The following is a 23,162-nucleotide window of genomic DNA, read 5'->3' as shown; positions in this document are numbered from 1 at the left end:
ATGTAAACATCCAAAAAAATACTGTACTTACATGATCTGATGCATGCATGCAGCATGCATGACAAACATTTTGTGAAGATCCATTTTGAGGGTTATATTAGCTGTGTGAACTTTGTTTATGCAATGTATTAGAGTCGAGAGCTCGGGGGCGGGGAGCGCGAGGATTTAAAGGGGAAGCAGCCTGAATCGGTGCATATTTAATGATGCCCCAAAATAGGCAGTTACAAAAATTAATACAAAAAAATCTATGGGGTATTTTGAGCTGAAACTTCACAGACACATTCAATGGACACCTTAGAGTTATATTACATCTTGTGAAAAAGCATTCTAGGGCACCTTTAAAAAGGAATATTGTTGTGAGGATACTACCTATTTAATATTTTTGAGAGAAAGGTTAGATTCGAGATCAGCCTGCAATTGACTAATTCTCTACCATATTTGTAACAGGGAGCCGGTTTTGCAGCCTTGGTTAAATGTAGTATACACAAGACTAGATAATGATCTGATATGTCATCGCTCTGCTGAAGAATTTCAATGGCATCAACATTGTTTCCATGTGACAATATTAGATGTAAAGTATGATTACGAAAATGAGTGGGTCCTGACACATGTTGTCTAACTCCAATAGAATTTAGAATGTCTGTAAATGTAAATCCCATTGCATCTTTTTCATTATCTACATAGATATTAAAATCACCATCAATTTAGACTATATCCACAGCCAGTACTACCTCTGATAGACAATCAGCAAAGTCTGTATTGTGCCCTGGTGGCCTGTATACAGTAGCCAGCACAAATGTCAAATGGGGTTTATAGATGTAATGAAACAAACTGTTTAAATCATTTCTACTTTGAGTGCCACTTTAAAAGGCTCAGCTGACCAGTGATGCATTGTAGGGGTAACGCTGAAGCTGATGCTTAATCTCATAGAGATCAATGCCATTGATTCAATGCATTTACCAGCACTGATGCCATTCATTGGAAATCCCTTTGAATGTTAAAAGGATGCTAAGACAGAGATTTCACTTTCCTTGAACATGACAACCTTTTTTAACAAATATAAATGACTTACCCTGAAGGACAGATGCAGGTAATCGCATGCGATCAGTCGATCTCTCTCTCATTCACTGTCTTGTTAAGTGCTACGGAGCCTCTGTACAAATCACCAATGGTACAGATTATGTTATCATTACAAATGTATTAAATATTCGACGCACATGCATGATGAGAAGGGCATAACGTTACGAGAAAAGATAACATGCAAATATCGCGGTTGCTGTGGTTCTTGCATTCCTCTGTGGTTGTCTTGTCAGTAGGACTGCATTAAGATATTGCGATTATCATGACAGCCCTATGCTGCAGAGTAAAAATCAAGGAAGGGGCACAGTTTACAACAAAAGACAAACAACAATCAAGAGTAACAGAAATATGTGCTCAATTTGTTGTGCTCTGGCATGGTCTTTTGTATCTTTGATGTTAATAAAAGCACATGCAAAGCAAATCATTCTATGAATTATGTAGAGAATATAAACAGTTATAGGGTGCATGTCCCTTCAGCTTTATTACCTGATCGAAATAATCCATAAAACAAGTTGTGATCTGATAGCAAACAACAATTTCCATTCCATTTGTTTGAAGTTCAAAATGTCACGCCCACCGCAGAGTGAGTTATGAATATTCATGTATACTCCAACTGTTGGGACAGTTTCTTACAGGATCTGAAAAATTTACAATATGTAATGTCACATCAAAAAACAAATAGAACCAATCACCATTAACTACACTGGATACATTATACAGATGTAAATGAGGCACAGTGTAATGGAAAGTTTGGAAAGAAACTGATATTGAAAGATGAAGCAGCAAACTGTATTGGGTCTGACAGCAGCAGCATCGTAAACCACAAGTAAACAATTTCAAAATGATCTGTCTGTAAATGACAGTTCCCTCTCTGTCAGACTCTGGGACCCTGATTTCCAAAGGAAATGCAAAATTTACTTTCATTAGAGAACATAACTTTTGACCACTCAGCAGCAGTCCAGTTCTTTTTTATCTTTAGCCCAGGCGAGACGCTTCTGACGCTGTTTGTTGTTCAAGAGTGGCTAGACACAAGGAATTCGACAGCTGAAACCCATATCTTGCATACGTCTGTGCGTAGTGGTTCTTGAAGCACTGACTCCAGCTGCAGTCCACTCTTTGTGAATCTCCCCCACATTTTTGAATGGGTTTTGTTTCACAATCCTCTTGTACACTTTTTTTCTACCACATCTTTTCCTTCCCTTCGCCTCTCTATTAATGTGCTTGGACACAGAGCTCTGTGAACAGCCAGCCTCTTTTGCAATGACCTTTTGTGTCTTGCCTTCCTTGTGCAAGGTGTCAATGGTTGTCTTTTGGACAACTGTCAAGTCAGCAGTCTTCCCCATGATTGTGTAGCCTACAGAACTAGACTGAGAGACCATTTAAAGGCCTTTGCAGATGTTTTGAGTTAATTAGCTGATTAGAGTGTGGCACCAGGTGTCTTCAATATTGAACCTTTTCACAATATTCTAATTTTCTGAGATACTGAATTTGGGATTTTCCTTAGTTGTCAGTTATAATAATCAAAATTAAAAGAAATAAACATTTGAAATATATCAGTCTGTGTGTAATGAATGAATATAATATACAAGTTTCACTTTTTGAATGGAATTAGTGAAATAAATCAACTTTTTGATGATATTCTAATTATATGACCAGCACCTGTATATGCTACACCTTGGTCAGATTAGTAGGAGTCATGGATTGGGGTATCACTGCTACACTGATGATGATGATACACACATTTACATCAGCACTACACCTGATTATTATTATTTCTGTTCTGAGTCTTTGCATCTTTGCTGACAGTCTCTCTATGCCTTGCATTGAGCTCTCTTCTGTCTTTCATTTTCGTTTCCTTTTTTGTCTCAATATCTTTGGCACAGTCCTGTTTCCTTTTCTGCAAATACTCTGCTCTGTGTTCATGTTCTGCCTCCCTACACTGTCTGTAAAGTCACTGCTTCTCAGCTGCACTCAGTTACTTGACTAATATGGAATTAAATTTGTGCCAAATATTTTGAACATAACTTTTCAATAAACTTATAAAAATATAAATTAAATATTAGTGAAAAAAAAATGAAATTGGAAAAAATAATTCACTGTGCCACACTGGTACAAATCCCTCATGTGGCCGGGGTTGACAGTGAGTTTTTGATTTGACATCTTCTTGGCCTGAAAGTGAAGATTTCATTGTTATGTTTTAAAGTGTGTGTGTGAGAATCTGCAAGCACCATCGTATTTTTAGTAACAAAGTTAGAAATGTTGTTTTTAAATGTTATTTTTATACTCTTTCTTTCACTACTTTGTAAACATTAGATTTCAGGAGCAGTATTGTGCCACTGTTGTCTGGTTGAGATCAAATGCCTTATTTACATTCCATTTAATGCAAGAAATAATGTCCAATGTTTTGGGGGAATATTTCTTTCTTCCTGATATTGCTAATTGAACACGAAATGATTTTTTATGTAATGACAGTGAGATCAATTAAAAATGATCACTGGTGACCAGTGTCACAGACACGCCTGGCTCTGCACCCAGCCCAAACTTCCAAGTCAGGTTCCAAGTCAGGTTCCAAGTCAAGCTCCAAGTCGAGCTCCAAGTCGAGCTCCAAGTCGAGTTCCAAGTCGAGTTCCAAGTACAGTCCAAAGGATTCCGAGGTCTAAGAAGATCCATGTCTGTGTCACGTCCATTGAGAGTCCATTGGAAAAGAGATCCGTCGATATACCTGACTGTTACTCCCACTTCAGTGACGTTTTCTGTCCTAAGAAGGCCTCTAAGCTGCCTCCCCATCGGCCATGGGACTGCGCCATCGACCTTATCCCAGGTGAGCCAGTGCCCAGGGGGAAAATCTATTCCCTGTCCATCCCGGAGGAGAAGGCCATGGAGGAATACATCACTGAGGCACTATCACAAGGCTACATCCGCCCGTCTACTTCCCCTGCTGCTTCCAGCTTTTTCTTCGTTGCCAAGAAGGACGGAGGCTTGCGGCCTTGCATTGATTACCAAGCACTCAACAAAATAACAGTCAAGTTCAGATATCCACTTCCTCTCGTCCCATCTGCGCTGGAACATCTTCGCGGCGCCACTGTGTTCACCAAGCTGGACCTCCGCAGCGCATACAACCTCATCCGAATACGTGAGGGGGACGAATAGAAGACGGCCTTTGTGACCCCTACTGGACACTACGAATACTGTGTCATGCCGTATGGACTCGTCAACGCCCCCTCCGTATTCCAGGATTTCATGCATGAGGTGCCCTGGGAGTTCCTGCACAAGTCAGTGATCGTTTACATCAATGATATCCTCATCTACTCGCGGAGCCTGGCCGACAATCGCCACCATGTTGCGGAGGTACTCCAATGCCTGAGGGATTTCAACCTGTTCCTGAAAGGAGAGAAATGCAGTTACCATCAGCCCTCAGTGCAGTTCTTGGGGTATAACATCGATCACAGTGGCGTCCGCATGGACGAGAGAAAGGTATCAGCTATAAAGGATTGGCCACTTCCCACCACTGTCAATGAACTGCAGAGATTCCTTGGATTCGCCAACTTCTATCGAAGATAGAATCAAGAACTACAGTACCATCACTTCTCCACTCACCAACCTACTCCGTGGTAAGCCCAAGTCTCTGTCCTGTCATCCAGCAGCGAAGAAATCCTTTGAGGACTTCAAGACCGCCTTTACGACTGCTCCCCTCCTTGTCCATCTGGATCCAGAACTTCCCTTCGTGGTCGAGGTCGATGCGTCCACCACAGGAGTGGGAGCGGTCTTGTCCCAGCAGCAGGGGAAACCTAGTAGACTCCATCCATGCGCCTTCTTCTCCCGCAAACTCAACCCGGCGGAGGTGAATTACAACATCGGCAACAGGGAGCTATTCGCCATCAAGCTCGCCCTGGAGGAGTGGAGGCATTGGCTCGAAGGAGCCCGACATCCCTTTCTAGTACTAACTGATCATAAGAATCTGGAGTAGGCTAAAAGATTAAACCCATGTCAAGCAAGATGGGCATTGTTCTTTACACGTTTCAACTTCACCATTTCCTATCGTCCTGGTTCCAAGAATGTCACAGACACGCCAGGCTCTGCACCCAGCCAATCACGTCACACTCCCTCACCAGAGTACTGATCACACGCTCATCACCAGCCCAATCAGCAGCACTATAAAAGACACTCACAGTCACTCAGTTATTGTCCAGTCTCGTTAACGCATACTAACCTTAATGCTTACCTTTCGGATTACTTACCTGTCTCCAGTGTGTCTCCTAGATCCTCTGTGTTCTCCAGTCCTCCTTGAGTGTCTCTGTGTTGCTCCTGCTCCACGTCTCTCAGTCTTCATCGAATCTGGTGTGAACATCAAGTCAAGTATTACTGTCTTGATATATAATCTGTCTGGAAACTTCGTCTGCTTTCACTCAACTGCACTCTGCTCTGGTTGTCTCAATAAACATTGTAAACTGTACCTGTGCCTCAGACCTCCTCTGTATTGTAACAACCAGTGACAATGAACAAATACTTTATTCCTGTTCTTAAGTATATTTCTACTTTACTGGAGTATAAATGTTTATATTGACTTCACTTTTGATACTTTTGTGACAGAAAATAACAGCTACCACCTAAATGACTGTGTGTTAGTGACATCTGACTGCTAATGTGATTTGGATTATTGTTGTGTGTTTGTAGGTTGTCTGGCTGTATGGTGACAGAGGAAGGCTGTGGTTATGTGTCTTCAGCTTTGAGTTCAAATCCATCACACCTGAGAGAGCTGGATCTGAGCTACAATCACCCAGGAGACTCAGGAGTGAAGCTGCTCTCTGATACACTCAACCATCCAAACTACAGACTGAACAAACTCAAGTATGTTAAGCATGAAGAGTGAATAAATCTAATTAACATATATATAATATAATAATAATAATAATAATAATAATAATAATACATAAAAATAAATTAGAGAATTGCATGGCTGTAAAGGAGCACAGTAAAATCCTCAGTGTTAAATTATCACTTGCTCTGAGTCTATATGAGTCCAGTCTACAGAGAGTAAAAAAGTAACACTAAAACAGTATTGAAGCTAATAAGACAATTAAATGATTAAGTGATGATTGAGCATTAGTGATGAACTCCTGCTGTTCACTGTAGATTCAATGTAAAATCCATGTTTCACATCAAAACAATGTTGATCTCTGACCAACATCGATTCAACATCTTTTTGCTCATCAAAGGCTATGTTCAGACTGTCAGTCCAACTCTGATTTTTTGCATACCCAGTTGAATCCAGTATCCAAGACTCTCAGCCAATCACATCCCAGGACCACAACTAACTGTTGGATATAGTTGTATAGTGTTTATCGTGTTAAATTTGTACATTTAAATAAATAACTGTCCTCGGCTACGGATTTACAAAGTTGAATCAGATTCGAATCAGCTTTCTACTAAAGTGACCAAACTGCTTGTCAAGTGATAGATGAAACTGACAATGATTTTTATCTTTTTTAAACTGAAATGAAAGGCAATGTGGATAAACATTCACAGCTACTACAGAACACCACACAAACATAGAAAATGAATAAAAACATTTTGGATTATAAAATATATATGCCTATATAAATAACTGCAGAAAGGCCACACTGCAGATAGATATACATTTCACATGTTGGCAATTCAAATTAAATCGGCTAAATTGCCTGTGTGAGCAAGCTTTAACTAATCTACAGCGCAACACTGATGCACCGAAAAACAATCAAAAATTAAATTTAGAGAATTTAATTAGAATAAAATATACCGTTCTAATAAATAATAATAATAATTGTAAATGAAATAGTCATAATCAAGTCACAAGTGCAAAATGCTAAAGTGCAGGGGAACATCAAAACACAAGCCACAAATAGTTAAATTAGATAACCCAGAGTGATCAATAAATAAATTAAAAATTAGTGAATTAGTAAAATAACGGAAGTATAGCCAGAATTATCAACTTTGTCTTTTTAACTGCAGAGACAATAAACGCTAAACTGGAGTGGCAGTCTTTTTAGCTAAACATTCACAGCATCCAAAAAATCAAATTACAAATGCTGAAATGTTTTGAAATCACCTTTCCCCTACCTGATCGAAAAAAAAAAAGCTTCGAATCGTCGACTATTCAGGGTCACCCCTAAATAAATGGCAAACATTTGAAGCAGGAAAATGCTTTAAATGCTTAAAATATAAAACATTAAAACTCTAATGTGACATTGCTAATTCCAGTCGGCTACTCACTGGGTTACTGATGCATCTCTGCTATTGTTCACCAGCTTTTCCACCATCAGGCCACGACTGGTAACCCCAAAGTTTTCAGGTTTGATTCTCAATACTGGCAGGAAATTAGGTACACTTGAGGCGCCGTAGGCACCTAACCCCCAATCACTCCCTAGGAGCCAAGGCAAAAATGGCTAAAACGAGCCAATGCACATTGGCATGCAATCATATGCATCAGCTGCTCACCTCGCAGCGCGGGTATATAATGAGCAGCAGGTGCGTTGCATCTTCAGGTTTTCGCTGAGGAGCCGAACAGGATAGGTGGCAGCATCAGCGGGGTACAGCAACTGTGGTGACGGGACGTAAGTCTCCGTTCCCTCCTTCAGGGAATGAGGGTTACCTTTGTAACCGAGACGTTCCCATTCAGTCGGTCACGTTCGACGTACGTCGGACAGACCGACGAATAGGAATCCCTACCAAAGCGCCACAGGAGCTGCCCACTTCCAGCGCTCTGTTGTAAGCCACCTGAACCCCCTTGCCTGAGGACGGTGGGACAGGGCTAACACAGAGAGTGTCGATCACTGCTGTTCCCCAAAACCCATTCAGTGAGACTATTGGATAACGCTGGGAAAGCGTACTCTTTCGTGGGAAAGGAACGCTGCGGAAGCCACATCCTTCCCCGAAGGGGTTATGTGGAGAAGTACATATGGACTAACCCCATAGGGCTGTACAACATATGGAAGAACTGGGGTGACTCCAACCCGATGAAGGGTGGGTTCTCCCAGAGGGAAAGACACGGGCTTCGTTTAGGAGCAACCGTGGAACCAGCCATATGGGATCCCTGTAGGGTCACACATATGGAACCCAACTTAAATCCGGTTCTCAAGGATGCAGCGGAGTATAGGCCTGGTGCCAGATGCTCCGCCACGTTGGCTGCCGAAGGGAGATCGGAGGACTCAACAGGGTCTGCCTTGTAGGGACTCTCTGGAGAAATAAGCACATATAAGCGCAGCAAGCCGACACTAAGCCGGGGCCTCTCCGTGCCTCTGACCTGAGGTGAGAACACGGGAGGAGAACGGCTCGACATGAAGGCTATAGAATCTAGCGAACGTGTTAGGTGTCGCCCAGCCCGCAGCTCTACAAAGTCTGTCAGTGAGGCGCCACGAGCCAGCGCCCAGGAGGATGCGACACCTCTCGTGGAGTGCGCATACAACCTGAGTGGGCAGGGCACGCCCTGAGCTTGGTAAGCCAGGGCGATGGCATCCACTATCCAGTGGGCCATCCTCTGCTTGGAGACAGCCTTTCCCTTCTGCTGGCCTCCGTAACAGACAAAGAGCTGGTCTGAGGTCCTGAAGCTTTGGGTTCTGTCTATGTACAGTCGCAAAGCGCAAACTGGACAGAGCAAAGCCAGGGCTGGGTCTGCCTCCTCCGAGGGCAGCGCTTGCAGGCTCACTACCTGGTCCCTGAAGGGAGTGGTAGGAACCTTGGTCACATAGCTAGGCCGGGGTCTCAGTACCATGTGGCTGTCACCCGGCCCGAACTTAAGGCACGATTCGTCGACCGAAAATGACTGCAGGTCCCCTACCCTCTTGATGGAGGCCAATGCGACCAGCAACAAAGTCTTCATAGACAGAATCATTAAGTCTGCTGATTGCAAATGCTCAAAGGGAGCATTCTGAAGTGCTCTTAGCACCAGAGCAAGGTCCCAAGAGGGTATGGAGGGGGGTCGAGGAGGATTTAACCGTCTTGCCCCCCTAAGGAACCTGACGACCAGGTCGTGCTTACCAACGGATTTGCCATCTATGTGGTCATGGTATGCAGAAATAGCAGCAGCATGGACTTTGAGGGTGTAGGGGGACAGCCTACGCTCCAACCCTTGCTGCAAGAAGGAAAGCACGACTTCGATCGAGCATCTTCGGGGGTCTTCTCGGCAAGAAGAGCACCACTCGACGAACAGGTTCCACTTCAAGGCGTAAGCACATCTCGTAGACGGTGCACGTGCCGAAGTGATGGTGTTAAGTATCTCGAGGGGTAAGTCACCTAGAACCTCCGCGTCCCGTCCAGGGACCAGACATGGAGTTTACAGAGGTCTGGACGCGGGTGCCAAAGGGTGCCCCGTCTCTAAGAAAGAAGGTCCTTCCTCAGAGGAATGGGCCAGGGAGGGGCTGTCGCGAGGAGTGAGAGTTCTGGGAACCAGGTCCGGTTGGGCTAATAGGGCGCAACTAACAGGACCTGTTCCTCGTCCTCCCTGACTTTGCACAGGGTCTGTGCAAGTAGGCTCACTGGGGGAATCGCATTCTTGCGCAGGCCCCGGGGCCACCTGTGAGCCAGTGCATCTGTGCCGAGTGTTCCCTCGGACAGGGAGTAAAACAACTGGCAGTGGGAGGTTTCTGGTGAGGCAAACAGGTTTACCTGAGCCTCTCTGAACTCTCTCCAAATCAGCTGGACCACCTGGGGGTGGAGTCGCCACTCTCCCGGCAGTGCAGCTTGTGATAGCTCGTCGGCCACATGGTTGAGCACACCGGGTACATGAATGGCATGAAGCGACCTCAGATGCTTCTGACTCCAGAGGAGGTGATGGCGGACGAGTTGCAAAATGCGACGGGAGCGCAGACCACCTTGGCGGTTGATGTATGCAACAACCGCAGTGTTGTCCGTTTGGACCAGCACATGCTTGCCCCGTAACGGCCCTTTGAGGCGGCTCAGGGCAAGGCGTACTGCTAGCAACTCAAGGCAGTTGATGTGCCAATGCAGTTGGGGGCCCGTCCACACCCCAGAAACTGCATGCCCGTTGTACGTGGCACCCCAGCCGGTGGCGGAGGCATCTGTGAATATCACAGCATGCCGGGACACCTGCTCTAGGGGCACTCCTGCCCGAAGAAACAAGGGGTCCGACCATGGGCTGAAGGCTTGGTGGCACTCCGGAGTGATTGCCACCCAGAAAGTGCCACGTTGCCATGCCCATCTCGGGACTCGGCCGTGAAGCCAGTGTTGAAGCGGTCTCATATGAAGCAAACCAAGTGGTGTTACTGCTACCGCTGCGGCTGCCATATGCCCCAGGAGCCTCTGAAAGAATTTCAGTGGGACCGCTGTCCTGCCGTTGAACGTATTCAGGCAGTTGAACACCAACTGAGCACGTTCCTCTGTGAGGCGTGCTATCTGCTCGACCGAATCCAACTCCATACTGAGAAAAGAGATCCTCTGCACAGGGGAGAGTTTGCTCTTTTCCCAGTTGACCTGAAGACCCAACTGGCTGAGGTGTCTGAGCACCAAATCCCTGTGTTCGCACAACTGATCCTGCGACTGAGCTAGAATGAGTCTAGATAGTTGAGGATGCGAACACCCTGTTCTCTCATGGGAACAAGGGCTCCCTCCACGACTTTCATGAAGACACGGGGAGACAGGGCCAGCCCGAAGGGTAGGACTCTGTACTGATATGCTCGACCTTCGAACGCAAATCGCAGGAATGGCCTGTGTCGCGGAAGAATCGAGACATGAAAGTAAGCGTCCTTTAGGTCGATCACGGCAAACCAATCTTGGGCACGGATGCACTCGAAAATGCATTTCTGTGTGAACATTTTGAACGGTAGCTTGTGGAGGCTCAGATTCAAAACTCGCAGGTCCAAGATCGGCCGTAACCCACCGCTTTTCTTGGGTACAATGAAGTAGGGACTGTAGAACCCTGACTTCATATCGGCTCGAGGGACCGGCTCTATCGCGTCCTTCGCCAGTAGGACCGCGATCTCCGCACACAAGAAGTGGGCATCGACAGCTTTCACTGCAGTGAAGTGGACGCTCCTGAACTTGGGGGGACGTCGGGCGGGCTAAATCGCATAGCCGAGCCTGAAGGTCCGAATGAGCCAGCGAGACAGACTGGGGAGCGCTAACCAGGCTCGCAGAGACCATACAAGCAGGATCAAAGGGACTGTAGGTGCACCCGTAGTGGGGCAGCGAGGTGGAACACAGGGACATGGCTCGGGAGGCTCTCTTAGCGAGGCGGCCCGAAGCGGGGTCTGAGGGGGGGTGGGGGGGTAATCAGCCCCACTCATCTCTGGGTCGCCCGTCTCAGGGGTGATTTCTCACTAACCACTTAAACAGCAGCAGAGAGGGGAGGTGTCATCTCCCCGCAGCAGACACAGTACCACAACTAACTAACTGGGCCGGAGTTTTTCTGCAGGGGACAACACCCTTGGCAACGAGCAGACTGAGGGGCGGCCCACGGGGAACTCAATGGTTTGTCGGGGGAAGCTCCCTGGTCTGCTACTAACTGAGGAGAACTGCTGGACAGGAAACGACCGCATCCAGAAACACACAAATAGAACGTCATCTTTAAAAAGACGCCAGCTCTACTTGTGTAAGCTCTTTTAGGGACTTTACTCTTTTAAAAGTGCTGAAGCACGCAGGGGAACAGCCGCCGCAACACAGACAGGGATTGTGTGCAGCCTGTCGTGTGCTGTCTTTCTCTTTGAAGGCGCTCACTCTTACCAGCCATAAAAACATCTTTTCAGTGCTCAAAGTGCACCGTACCGGCCGTGAGAACAGCCTTCTGATGCTGTCAAAACAGCTATTTGCTCAATAATGGCAAACGAAACAAAAAACAGAAAATAAAGAGATGACTTCGACCCCACTGCTGTGCTGTTCGCCCGCACTCTGAAAAAAAAGAGAAGTTCAACAAAAAAGCTTGACTCGTCCTCTAGCAGACACTTGCTTGCAGAGAACAGGAACAAACACTGTTTGGCTCCGAAGCAAAAAGCTGAAGATGCAATGCACCTGCTGCTCATTATATACCCGCGCTGCAAGGTGAGCAGCTGATGCATATGATTGCATGCCAATGTGTATTGGCTCGTTTTAGTTACACTCGAAGTAGATTGGCCTCTCTAGCGAGATTCCTATTCGTCGATCTGTCCGACTGTCCGATCTGTACACATGGCTCCCACTAGTGGTACGCAGAGGAATCGCTGAATTAAATATGAATTGGCTGTGATGGGAAGAGGTGGAGGTGGATAAATTGTGAAAAGATCAACAAAATATCGTGGCTCCGCATGCGATTCATCTGCAATTATGAACGCAATATTGTGTAGCTTGTCCGCGAACTACGGCTCTGTATATTAAGTGCCGCTCCATTTGAAATCAGGTGATGGACATTTACCGCTAATCACAGAACCGGCTTTACTGACGAGACACGATTAATCTCATGCGATTAATCGTGCAGCCCTATGTACAGGTTTGTGTCTCGTTATTCTATTAATAACTACTGATTGATTTTGCATTTCTATCAGAAATTAAGAATTATTAATGTCATTGTAGATAGTGTTGCAAATATAAGCTATCTAATACTTCAAATCTCAAGGTTAAATCAGAAGATTTTTTTGTACAAATGTTTCTGTAACAGTTGCCAAAAATAGTATATAGCTCCACTGGTTTTTAACAAATTAAAAAAAAAAAAAAAAAAAATCAAAACATCCCCCCTCTGTTTTTTTTCACACCCTGAGCTTACGTAAATGTTTCTCAACTGGTGGGTTGCAAGACAGCGCACGCTTTTCAATCACGCACAAATACATAACTGCAGTGTTGATGTTCAAACTGTGCATTTACATGTTTAACAATAATAAATATACTTATTTATTTGGAATAAACTGCCTCGTTTTTGAACTTTAGCTGAATAGTTAGCCTACTACGCTACTGTATTTAAATGTTGGTCATTATGGTGGTACTTGGAGAGAGAAATATTTTCTTAGGTGGTACTTGGTGTAAAAAGTTTGTAATTAATTTTGACCGCATTAGTTATTTTTGCTACTCATGGCAAGTGTTTTGCTTTTCTTTGCTTTACCCCAGGCTTAAAGTAAAAAGATGACTGTGAAAAACAGTAGTATAATTGAATTAAATACATTTATGGTGAGGTTACTACATTCTCATGTCAATCCGTGTTCATTTTGACCACGAACAATGCACTGTCACTTTAAGTCAGCACTCTAACCTGTAAATATAGGCACCACAAAAAATATGTGCCACATACGCACTGCAGACGGAGTATGTGTGAACCTGGTGGCAGTACAAACTACAACTGCCAGACGTTACCCTATGCCAGGGTCATACATTAACTTTTCCATTAAGGGGCTCCTTGCAATTGATTTGCAGGGGCTTTTTTTACCTTCATAAGCGCAATTTCTATGATTACCTGTGTTGTGTTTTATGTCAAATACTTAAATTTAACCAATTACTTAAATTAATCAGAATCCTGTAGGCTATAGACTGTTACCAATATAATTTATCATTGACAAAATCCATCTTTACACTGCAAAGGTGGAACAGAAGCTGCATTTAAATGTTTATTTACACAGACTGTTTAATGTTACTCATTAATTATAAAATTACAGGAACTCATTCCAGGGTCATTATTATCAATTAAAGTGATAGTTCATTCAAAAATGAAAATTATCCCATGATTTACTCATCCTTCAAACCATCCTAGTTGTATCTTCTTTCAGACAAACACAATCAGAGTTATATTTAACCCTCTGGGGTCTGAAGATTTTTGGGGCCCTGGAGAAGTTTTGACATGCCCTGACATTTGTGCTTTTTTCAGTTGTTCATAAACATATTAATGGAAAAAGTGTCATTACACTGTATTCAGCACAAACTCGGCTACAATAATATGTAAGGAACATGTATGTACATGTTTGTGTTTTTGAAGGAATAACATTTATGCGTGGTTATTGAAAAAACAAAAAACTTAAGTCACTGAAATAAAGCAAAAAAAATATATATTAAATCTGTGTTCACAAGACTTCTGGGTATTGGAGGTTGTAGACTAGAGTTTTTGCTTCAAAATAAGGTAAAAATTATGCTGCCTGCTTGTTCATATAAAACAATAGAGAGATTTAAATTTTATAAAACATCTTTGGTCAAGAAACACAGTATGCGTGGAGGCGTGAATCATCATGAATAATGGGTGATTCTCACCTGAGAAGACAAAAGAATCGCATAAAGAGCTCTAATGACCTGCATAAATAATGAGCTCTTTCAGACAGGTAGGCTGTGAAAAAACCCTCTGTGATCATGTCTCAAAGCTCATCATGGTGTATATCAAACATACAGAAAAAACAGCAATACTGTGAAATATTATTACAATTTAAAATATTGGTATTCTATTATATACTTTAAAATATAATGTATTTCTGTGATGCAAAGTGTCTGAACAATTATGTTACCTCTGTGGCATTTCATATATCCTTTTAGCTTAACCCTTTAAGACCTGAAGGCTTTTTTAGAGGTTTTTTTTCTGAGCGACACACACAAAAGTAAAGACTCATAACTCCAAAACTGTAGCAAGGAGAGTCAAAAGGTAGGTATCATTTGATAGAACAATTTATATTTTAAGAAAATATAAATTATATTACATTTGGACATTTTTGTCCTGAGAAACAGCTGATAAAAGACAAAAAATATATACAATTTTTAAAAATAATTAAATAATAATATATAATTTTTTTATTATTTGACATGGAATAACTCAGGAATGCAATAAGATCGGATAAAAATTCTTTTTTGGCGATGCTCTCCTACATGTGTGCTGCATCTGGTTCACATTTCGTGGTGATAGCATAAAGTTTAGTTTACTAAATTGTTATTCATTTTTTCCGCAGCCAGATGCCGCCAATGGGCGGTAAACTCTAGTTTAGAGGCACTTCTCAGCAGTCGTTAGGAGTTTTTCAAAATGGTTAGATGCATTAAAAAGAGATTCTAAGCTTTAAAATGATATCTATTTTGTGTTATTCCACGTTGGAAAACAAACATGGATGGGTCCGGAAACATTGGATACACACTGCATCCCGGAGAGATGAGAGACATGTTTTTAGCCAAGTATGTTAAAGGTGCCGTAGAACGTCTTTTTAAAAGATGTAATATACGTCTAAGGTGTCCCCTGAATGTGTCTGTGAAGTTTCAGCTCAAAATACCCCATAGATTTTTTTTTATTAATTTTTTTAACTGCCTATTTTGAGGCTTAATTATATATGCACCGATTCCTTGCATGGCCCCTATAAATGTCGTGCTCCCCCGCCCACGGAGCTCACTCTTGTCTTAACCAGCATAAAAAAATTTCACACAGCTAATATAACCCTCAAAATGGATCTTTACAAAGTGTTCATCATGCAGCATGTCTGATCGCATAAGTACAGTGTTTATTTGGATGTTTACATTTTATTCTGAATGAGTTTGATGGTGCTCCGTGGCTAAAGCTAATTACACACTGTTGGAGAGATTTATAAAGAATGAAGTTGTGTTTATGAATTATACAGACTGCAAGTGTCTAAAAAATGAAAATATCAACAGTCTTGTCTCCGTGAATACAGTAATAAATGATGGTAACTTTAACCACATTTAACAGTACATTAGCAACATGCTAACGAAACATTTAGAAAGCCAATTTACAAATATCACTAAAAATATCATGATATCATAGATCATGTCAGTTATTATCGCTCCATCTGCCATTTTTCGCTATTGTTCTTGCTTGCTTACCTAGTCTGATGATTCAGCTGTGCACAGATCCAGACGTTAATACTGTCTGCCCTTGTCTAATTCTTGAACATGAGCTGGCATATGCAAATATTGGGGGCGTACATATTAATGATCCCGACTGTTACGTAACAATCGGTGTTATGTTGAGATTCGCCTGTTCTTCGGAGGTCTTTTAAACAAATGAGATTTACATAAGAAGGAGGAAACAATGGTGTTTGAGACTCACTGTATGTCATTTCCATGTACTGAACTCTTGTTATTTAACTATGCCAAGATAAATTCCATTTTTAATTCTAGGGCACCTTTAAATCATTCCGTGAGTAATATCTTGTGATCAACACATTATATTATGTTGATTTTTGAGAATCTGCTTTAAATATTGATGTGCCATTTTCTATGATCTGTGCATTTTTCATGAAGTCATGAGCATGTGAAATATACATATTTGTATTCAGTTAGCGGCTGTGCTATTTTTGTTTTAAACGCATAATACTCAGACTCATTCGAGGATGAAAACAATGCTACAGAAGCATGTTGGAGGCTTGATGTGAAAGTTTAAAGTCTCAGGTTTTGTATGCAAAAAGAATTTTTGTGCTACCTATATGGATTCAAGTTTTATTGGCTCTTAAAGAGAGACACACAAATGGGAGCGCCGATGCTCCATCCGGTCTTAAAGGATTAAAAGCATGCACATTTGGAGAATATTGATGGATTCTCATATGTTTATGTCAATTTGCTATACAGAGGAGTAATATTTATTCAGTATTTATTGTCATCACTGTGAGCGCTGGATACTGTGTTTTCAATTCATATTGCAGCCGGAGGGCGCTCTGTGCACATTGAGTCCACAAATTAATCTAAAGAAGAACAGGTAATTCCAGAAACTAACGGCATGTCTTCCAGAGGTCGCTAACCATTGCTTTAACATACAGATAAACACTTTTTAAGACAATAAATACATGATTGAGACGATGTATACATGTATTGCCTCAGAATTTGCGTCTGAATAGCGCTCGTTCTGTGGCCGTGGCCGCATTAGTGGATAATGAGCTGAATCACGGGCGTCTGACATGTGTCTCTTTTCATACAGATTACATAAACACAGAATTTTTATGTAAAAAAGTTTTAATAGAAATTTTATGAAAAAAAATCCTACAAAAATTTTTTCCCGACTCAAAATAACCTGGCTCTTATAAACTTTATAATGGTCAGCAATGGGAATAATGGCGTTATAAATAAACGTTATAAATAGCGTTACTAACGCTGTTACTTTTTTCAGTAACGACAAAAAAAAATGCTGCGTTACTATAATTGAGCTCACTGAAGTGTAGGCCTGGCTATAGTCTACCCGCGGCTTAAGACAATTTTTATTTTCTTTCACACACAGCACAGAGAAACATCTTTCTAATAAACCGACCAAACTGCCTGTCAAGTGATAGACGAAACTGACAATGATTTTATCTTTTTTAAACAAATGAAAGGAAATCTGGATAAACATTCACAGCCACGATGTACAGAACACTCTCAAAGATATAGAAGAAAACGAATAAAAACATTTTGGATCAATAAACTTTAAAGTATATATATTATAACTGCAGAAAGGCCACACTTCAGATAGATATACATTTCATATGTCGGCAAATCAAATTACATCGGCTAATCTACAGCGCAACATTGATGCACCAAAAAATAAATAATTTAATAAAAAAATTATATATTTTTTTAATCAAACATTAATTTACAGAATTGAATTAGAACAGAATATACCGTTCTAATAAATGAAAATAGCCTACTTAAAAAAATAAAATATGATCAAGTCAAACTACAAAATGCCTGAAGTGCAGGGGAACATATATTCACAACACAAGCCAGAAATAGTTAAATTAGATAACCCAGAGTGATCAATAAATAAATTAAAATTAAAGAAATTATTAAAATAACGAAAGTAAAGCTAGAATTGTCAACTTGTCCTTTTAACTGCAGAGACAATAAACGCTAAACTGGAGTGGCAGTCTTTTTAGCTAAACATTCACAGCATCCAAAAATCAAATTACATCCGTCTAAAATAGTTTGAAATCACTTGTACCCTACCTGATTGAGAGACAAAAATCCAGTCTTTCACGCGATCTGCCTGTGTCCGTTTGAGTCTTTTCAAATAGTGCGCTATAGTCAGCTCGTTGGCCGGCAGAAGCGCGGCGCAGTGTTTGTCGTTGTTGAGTTCTAGGACATGAGCTGTTGGCACAACTTGCATCATACGTTTTTTTGATCATCTTATACCATTTCAAAGTGCATCCAATTGTACACTTTATCCCAGACATTGTTGAAGATTTAATCCCTGCCGTAAAGATGCTCATCTGCCGGTTACGGATCATGGAAGTGAAACTTAAATCGGTCACAGGTTGAATTATTTATTAAAAGCTTCTTTCTTTTCACATTTTTATTTATAGTATTAACATAATAGGCTGTATATTAACCTATTGGCAAAGAACCGGTATGTCTATGTAAAATCAGATATTAAGCGCCCCCATATCTCTTCTCATAACACCTCTGCGACGATTCGACTGTGAGATTGGTAGTCGAATCAGGCTCCTCCTATCGAAGATTCGAATCGTCGACTATTCAGGGTCACCCCTAGTAGAGAGGTTGCTGTGCAGGATTAAGATTCTGTTTCACACCAATCAGTGGTACCTGATGGGTGCATCCAGTAGACTATCTTTTGAACTTGAGCTGCCCAATGATAGTATAAGAAACTAGGGAGAGCTAAAGCCCCATCACTCCTATGCTTCTGGAGAAACTCTTTCCGATTCCTAGGCGTTTTTCCATCTCATATAAAATTAGAAATAAGTTTGTCTAATCTTTTGAAAAAAGCTTTGGATAGGAAGATGGGTAGGCATTGAAATAAATATAAGAATCTCGGGAGAACTGTCATTTTAACACAGTTTACCCTACCAGCCAGGGTTAGATGAAGAATCCTCCATTTTTGAAGATCAGATTTAAGTTTGATCAAAAGAGGAGTAAAGTTATCTTCAAATAGTCCTTTAAAGTTATGTGCAATATTGATGCCCAGATATTTAAACCCAGATCTTGCCAAGCGAAAGGGGAACGCAGAGTCAGGCATTTGCCTGGCAAGTGTGTTAACAGGCATGCATTCACTTTTAGAGATATTCAATTTATAACCTGAGAAAGTCCCAAAATTGTGCAAGATTTTGATAATATCATTGATGCATGAAGAAGGATCTGAGATGTAAAGAAGCAAGTCATCAGCGTATAATGAGAGCTTATGCTCAACACCCCATCTGTTTATACCATGAAAAGAAGGTGTGGATTTTAATATCAGAGAGAGTGGTTCAATTGCAATTGTAAATAGAAGGGGGCTTAATGGGCACCCCTGCCGAGTGCCCCTTTATAGCAAAATTTTTTTGGATCGGCATTTATTAGTAACCACTGAAGCAACTGGGGAAATATACAGAAGACGGGTCCACTCTATAAATCTGGGGCGGAATCCAAACTTATTCATAGCAAAAAAAAGATAGTCCCATTCCACCCGATCAAATGCCTTTTCGGCATCCAGCGAAACTACAATTTCAGGGGTGTCCTGGGATTGGGGAGTGTAAAGAACATTCAAAAGACGACGAATGTTAGAGAAGATGTGCCGACCTTTTATAAAACCAGTCTGATTAGCTGAAATGATACTGACCAAGGGAGACTCTAATCGATTAGCCAGTAATTTGGCTAAGATTTTGGCGTCTGCATTTAACAAAGAAATTGGTCGATATGAGCTACATTGTGTTGGGTCTTTCTCAGGCTTCAATAGAAGTGTAATCAGTGCTTCGGTAAGGGACTTTGGTAAAGTTCCTTGGGACAAAGAATATTCAAACATATTAAGCAAGAGTGGAGACGAAAAAAATTTAGAAGAAAACGTCTTATAGAATTCGATCGGAAAGCTATCAGGCCCCGGGGCCTTTCCGCTTTGCAACACTGATATGGCCGCAGATATTTCTTGTAGCTGAAGGGGATGATCTAAATCTTTTTTTATGTTCCAATGAAATAGTAGGGACATTTATGATGTCTAAAAACCCTACCAATTTAGACTGATCCTTAGGGGTTTCTGATTTATAAAGGCTAGAATAAAAGTTCATAAACGTGTTATTAATTATAAGGGGATCAATAGTTAAATCCCCACCATCATTTGTGATTTGAGAAATATGTTGAGCTGATGATCTGGATTTAAGCGGATGGGCTAAAAATCGACCAGCCTTATCACCGTGCTCATAGAAAAAAACAGAGAATAAGCCGTTCTGTGTGACTTGATGAAATTAAATTATATTGGGTTTGAAGATCAATCCTTTCTTTATAAAGTTCTGGTGTAGGAGAAGTAGAGTATTGACTGTCAATTTTGGATGTCATCTCAATTAGCTGTTGCCTTTTCCTTTCCCTCTCTTTGTTAATTAAATCAGTATTTGATATAATGTCCCCCCTGTGCACTTCTTTCAGCGTCAGCGTCAGCGAATTTTTAAAAAATTGTCAATTGAAGAGGATACTGCAAAATGAGTTATCTGACAATAGTGAAGAATTAAATCACCATATGTGGTTCGTAAAATTAGATGGAAAGGAGAGATCTAGTAATAAGGGAGCATGATCAGATTCTACAATAGCAGAATATTCAACTCCCTTTACTGAAGAGAGTAGATTTTTGTCGATAAAAAAGTAGTCAATTCTTGAGTAACAATGGTGTACATGTGAAAAAAAGAGTAAACCTTATTATGGGGGTTGTAGAAGTGCCAATCTGGCTCAAAAAGGCTGAGATTTCATTTGCCATTTTATAAGGGGCCTGCGGTTTTGGGTTGGAGCGGTCCAGATTTGGGTCCATTACACAGTTTAGATCACCACCTAAAATCAGATAATGTGAATTAAAGCTAGGTAAAGCAGCAATCAGCTGATTTACAAAATTATTATCATTCTAATTAGGGCCGTAAACATTCACCAGCAAGACCTGGGTATGAAATAGTTTTCCAGACACCATGATAAAATGACCCTGAGGGTCAGCAATAACTTTAGAGGCAGAGAACTGAATTTTTTTTTGTGTATTATTATAGCTGTTCCTCTTGCCTTAGCATTAAATTTAGAATGGAAATGTGACCCACCCATGGTTTCTGCAACCTAAGATGATCTGAATTGAGTAAGTGTGTCTCTTGAAGGAAGATAATATCGGATTTAAGATGCTTAAGGTGGGAAAAGATTTTTGACCTCTTTATAGGACCATTAAGACCTTTAACATTCCATAATGTAAACCTAATACACGACTTTCCTGTCATTCCTGTTTAAACATTGGACATAGTTCACTATAAAAAGATAAACACTGCACCTGTGGCATAGACAAAACTGGTACCCAGCTAAATTTCTCACCCCAAAACAAAACGAAAACAAGTGGAGTATCCATTGAAAAGAACAAAAAGGGAAAATAAAAGAAAAACACAATCAATAAGGCAGTAAACCAACCCATGAACATTAGAACACTCTTTCCTATGTTTACCTCCCCAACTGAGGTAAGCTGCAGGACTCCTATAACCCCATTGTACTCCCACTAACTCTTCATTATCCACTCAACTTTTAATGTTCTTAAATGCAGCACGCTTCTTGGAGAGTGGGTCAGGATAGAATCTGAGAGTCTTCCCTCGATACTGCAGCTCGTGTTGCCTAGCCCAGCGCAAAGCTCGTTCCTTCTCCTGGAATCGCTGAAAACATACGATAATGGGTCTTGGAGGTAGGCCATCTCTGGGTTTAGGTGCTGATCCGCGATGTGCTCTTTCCAGTTCTGGTGGTTTCTCGAACACCTGATCCCCCATGACGTCTTTCAGTAGATCAGAAGTGAACTTAATTATGTCCCTTCCAATTTCACTGTCCTCAGGCACATTTATGATCCAAAGATTTGCCCTGCGTGAACGATTTTCCAGATCGTCCAAACGGTCTAACAGCGTTGTTTTTAAGTGTTGTTCTCGTTGGTTGTTTTTAACGCAGCGATGTCTACCTCCGCTTTAACAAGGGCCTTGAAGTTTTCTCCTGCCATACTTTCCACAGTTGTGAGATGCTTTCCGAACACATCCACTGTTTCTTGAAACAATTCTATGGATAGTTGAATTGGTGCTAGGGAAGACTTGATTAACGCACTCATATCCTCTTTCAGATATTCTCGCTGTTTTTCCAGCTCCGTAGTCTGCATACTCAAAGAAAAATCCTCATTAGCCTCTGGTGCAGCCACCGCCATTTTAGCTAGCTTGCTGCTTATGGAAGTTTTCTTCGAATCTTGATCAGTTTTCGTTTTAGAGTTAGGCATTTGGCTACTGCACCTGTATTACAGCCCCCTAATGTGTGTCTGACCTGTTATAGAAGACAGTTATTAATATTTAATTTGAAGTTGTCGGGATGCTCACACACATGCGTCCTCTGCCTACATTGCTCAAACCAGAAGTCTGACTAATCACATTTATATTAATTTCTTAAATACTGGAGAGAATAAACCATAATAATGAGCATTTACGTAATATAATCTATAGCACTCAAGCACATGTACAAAGCTTGCCATAAAGAACCGGCAAAAATAATGATTATGAATGTGACAAAAAACAGCAAGGAGACATTTTAATTGTGTATTAATAAACTAATGTTTTCTTAATCAGTGTCGGCTGCAAAGATGTTCACATTGCTGACTCTCATCATCTGCTCATAGTGGACGCGCCTAGAGAGAGAATGCACATTTCATTTGGATTAGTCTACATAATCAGACTAGCCTATTTCTTTCATTTTCAATTATTTCATTTTCGTTAAAGTAGATATTTCAAACTTTCTATAGATATATTTCTCATGTCTATGAGGCAAGCAGCCTATACGTTGAGTTTCTGGCCTATAAGACGCGCTCCAGTTTACGCACCAGTGATCGCGCCTGCGCATCCATGTCAGGATTAAATTGTCAGCTATATTTGCTTCTTATTTATTAAATCCAGGCAATTGGTTGATGAAACATTGATTAAAATTAAGATACAATTTTTACAAAACGAAATTCACTTTAAAGAATGGCTTTCTACAAAACAAAACTTAATGAAGTGGTCAAAATCATGTCTCACTCACTCCATGTCTCCTGATTTATTGCGCATCTTATGATGTATCTTACTCATGCTGTTCACTTCTCAATCAAATAGATGGATTTAAAACATAACATAGGACTATTTAAACATAAATATGAAACTACGTTTTCTTTAATGGCTACCAACATGTAGCCTATACTACAGTGCAGAGAAATTTCATGTCGTGAGCAAGAGCGGATCAAGAATAAT

At 41.2% G+C, this 23,162-nt stretch overlaps 1 protein-coding gene across 1 annotated transcript in view; it reads left to right on the top strand.

Annotated features, from left to right (window-relative positions):
• Window positions 1-23,162, top strand: part of LOC125247039 (NACHT, LRR and PYD domains-containing protein 3-like) — a 93,853-nt gene that overhangs the window by 39,957 nt on the left and 30,734 nt on the right. Inside the window, exon 9 of the mRNA XM_048158202.1 lies at window positions 5,755-5,928. Coding sequence (XP_048014159.1) covers window positions 5,755-5,928 — 174 coding nt within the window. The remainder of the gene's footprint in view (window positions 1-5,754; window positions 5,929-23,162) is intronic.

The sequence above is a fragment of the Megalobrama amblycephala genome, linkage group LG15, assembly GCF_018812025.1.
Source record: "Megalobrama amblycephala isolate DHTTF-2021 linkage group LG15, ASM1881202v1, whole genome shotgun sequence".
Classification (NCBI taxonomy): Eukaryota; Metazoa; Chordata; class Actinopteri; order Cypriniformes; family Xenocyprididae; genus Megalobrama; species Megalobrama amblycephala.
Note: the sequence above shows the minus strand (reverse complement) of the source record. Positions and strands in the feature narration are given on the sequence as shown.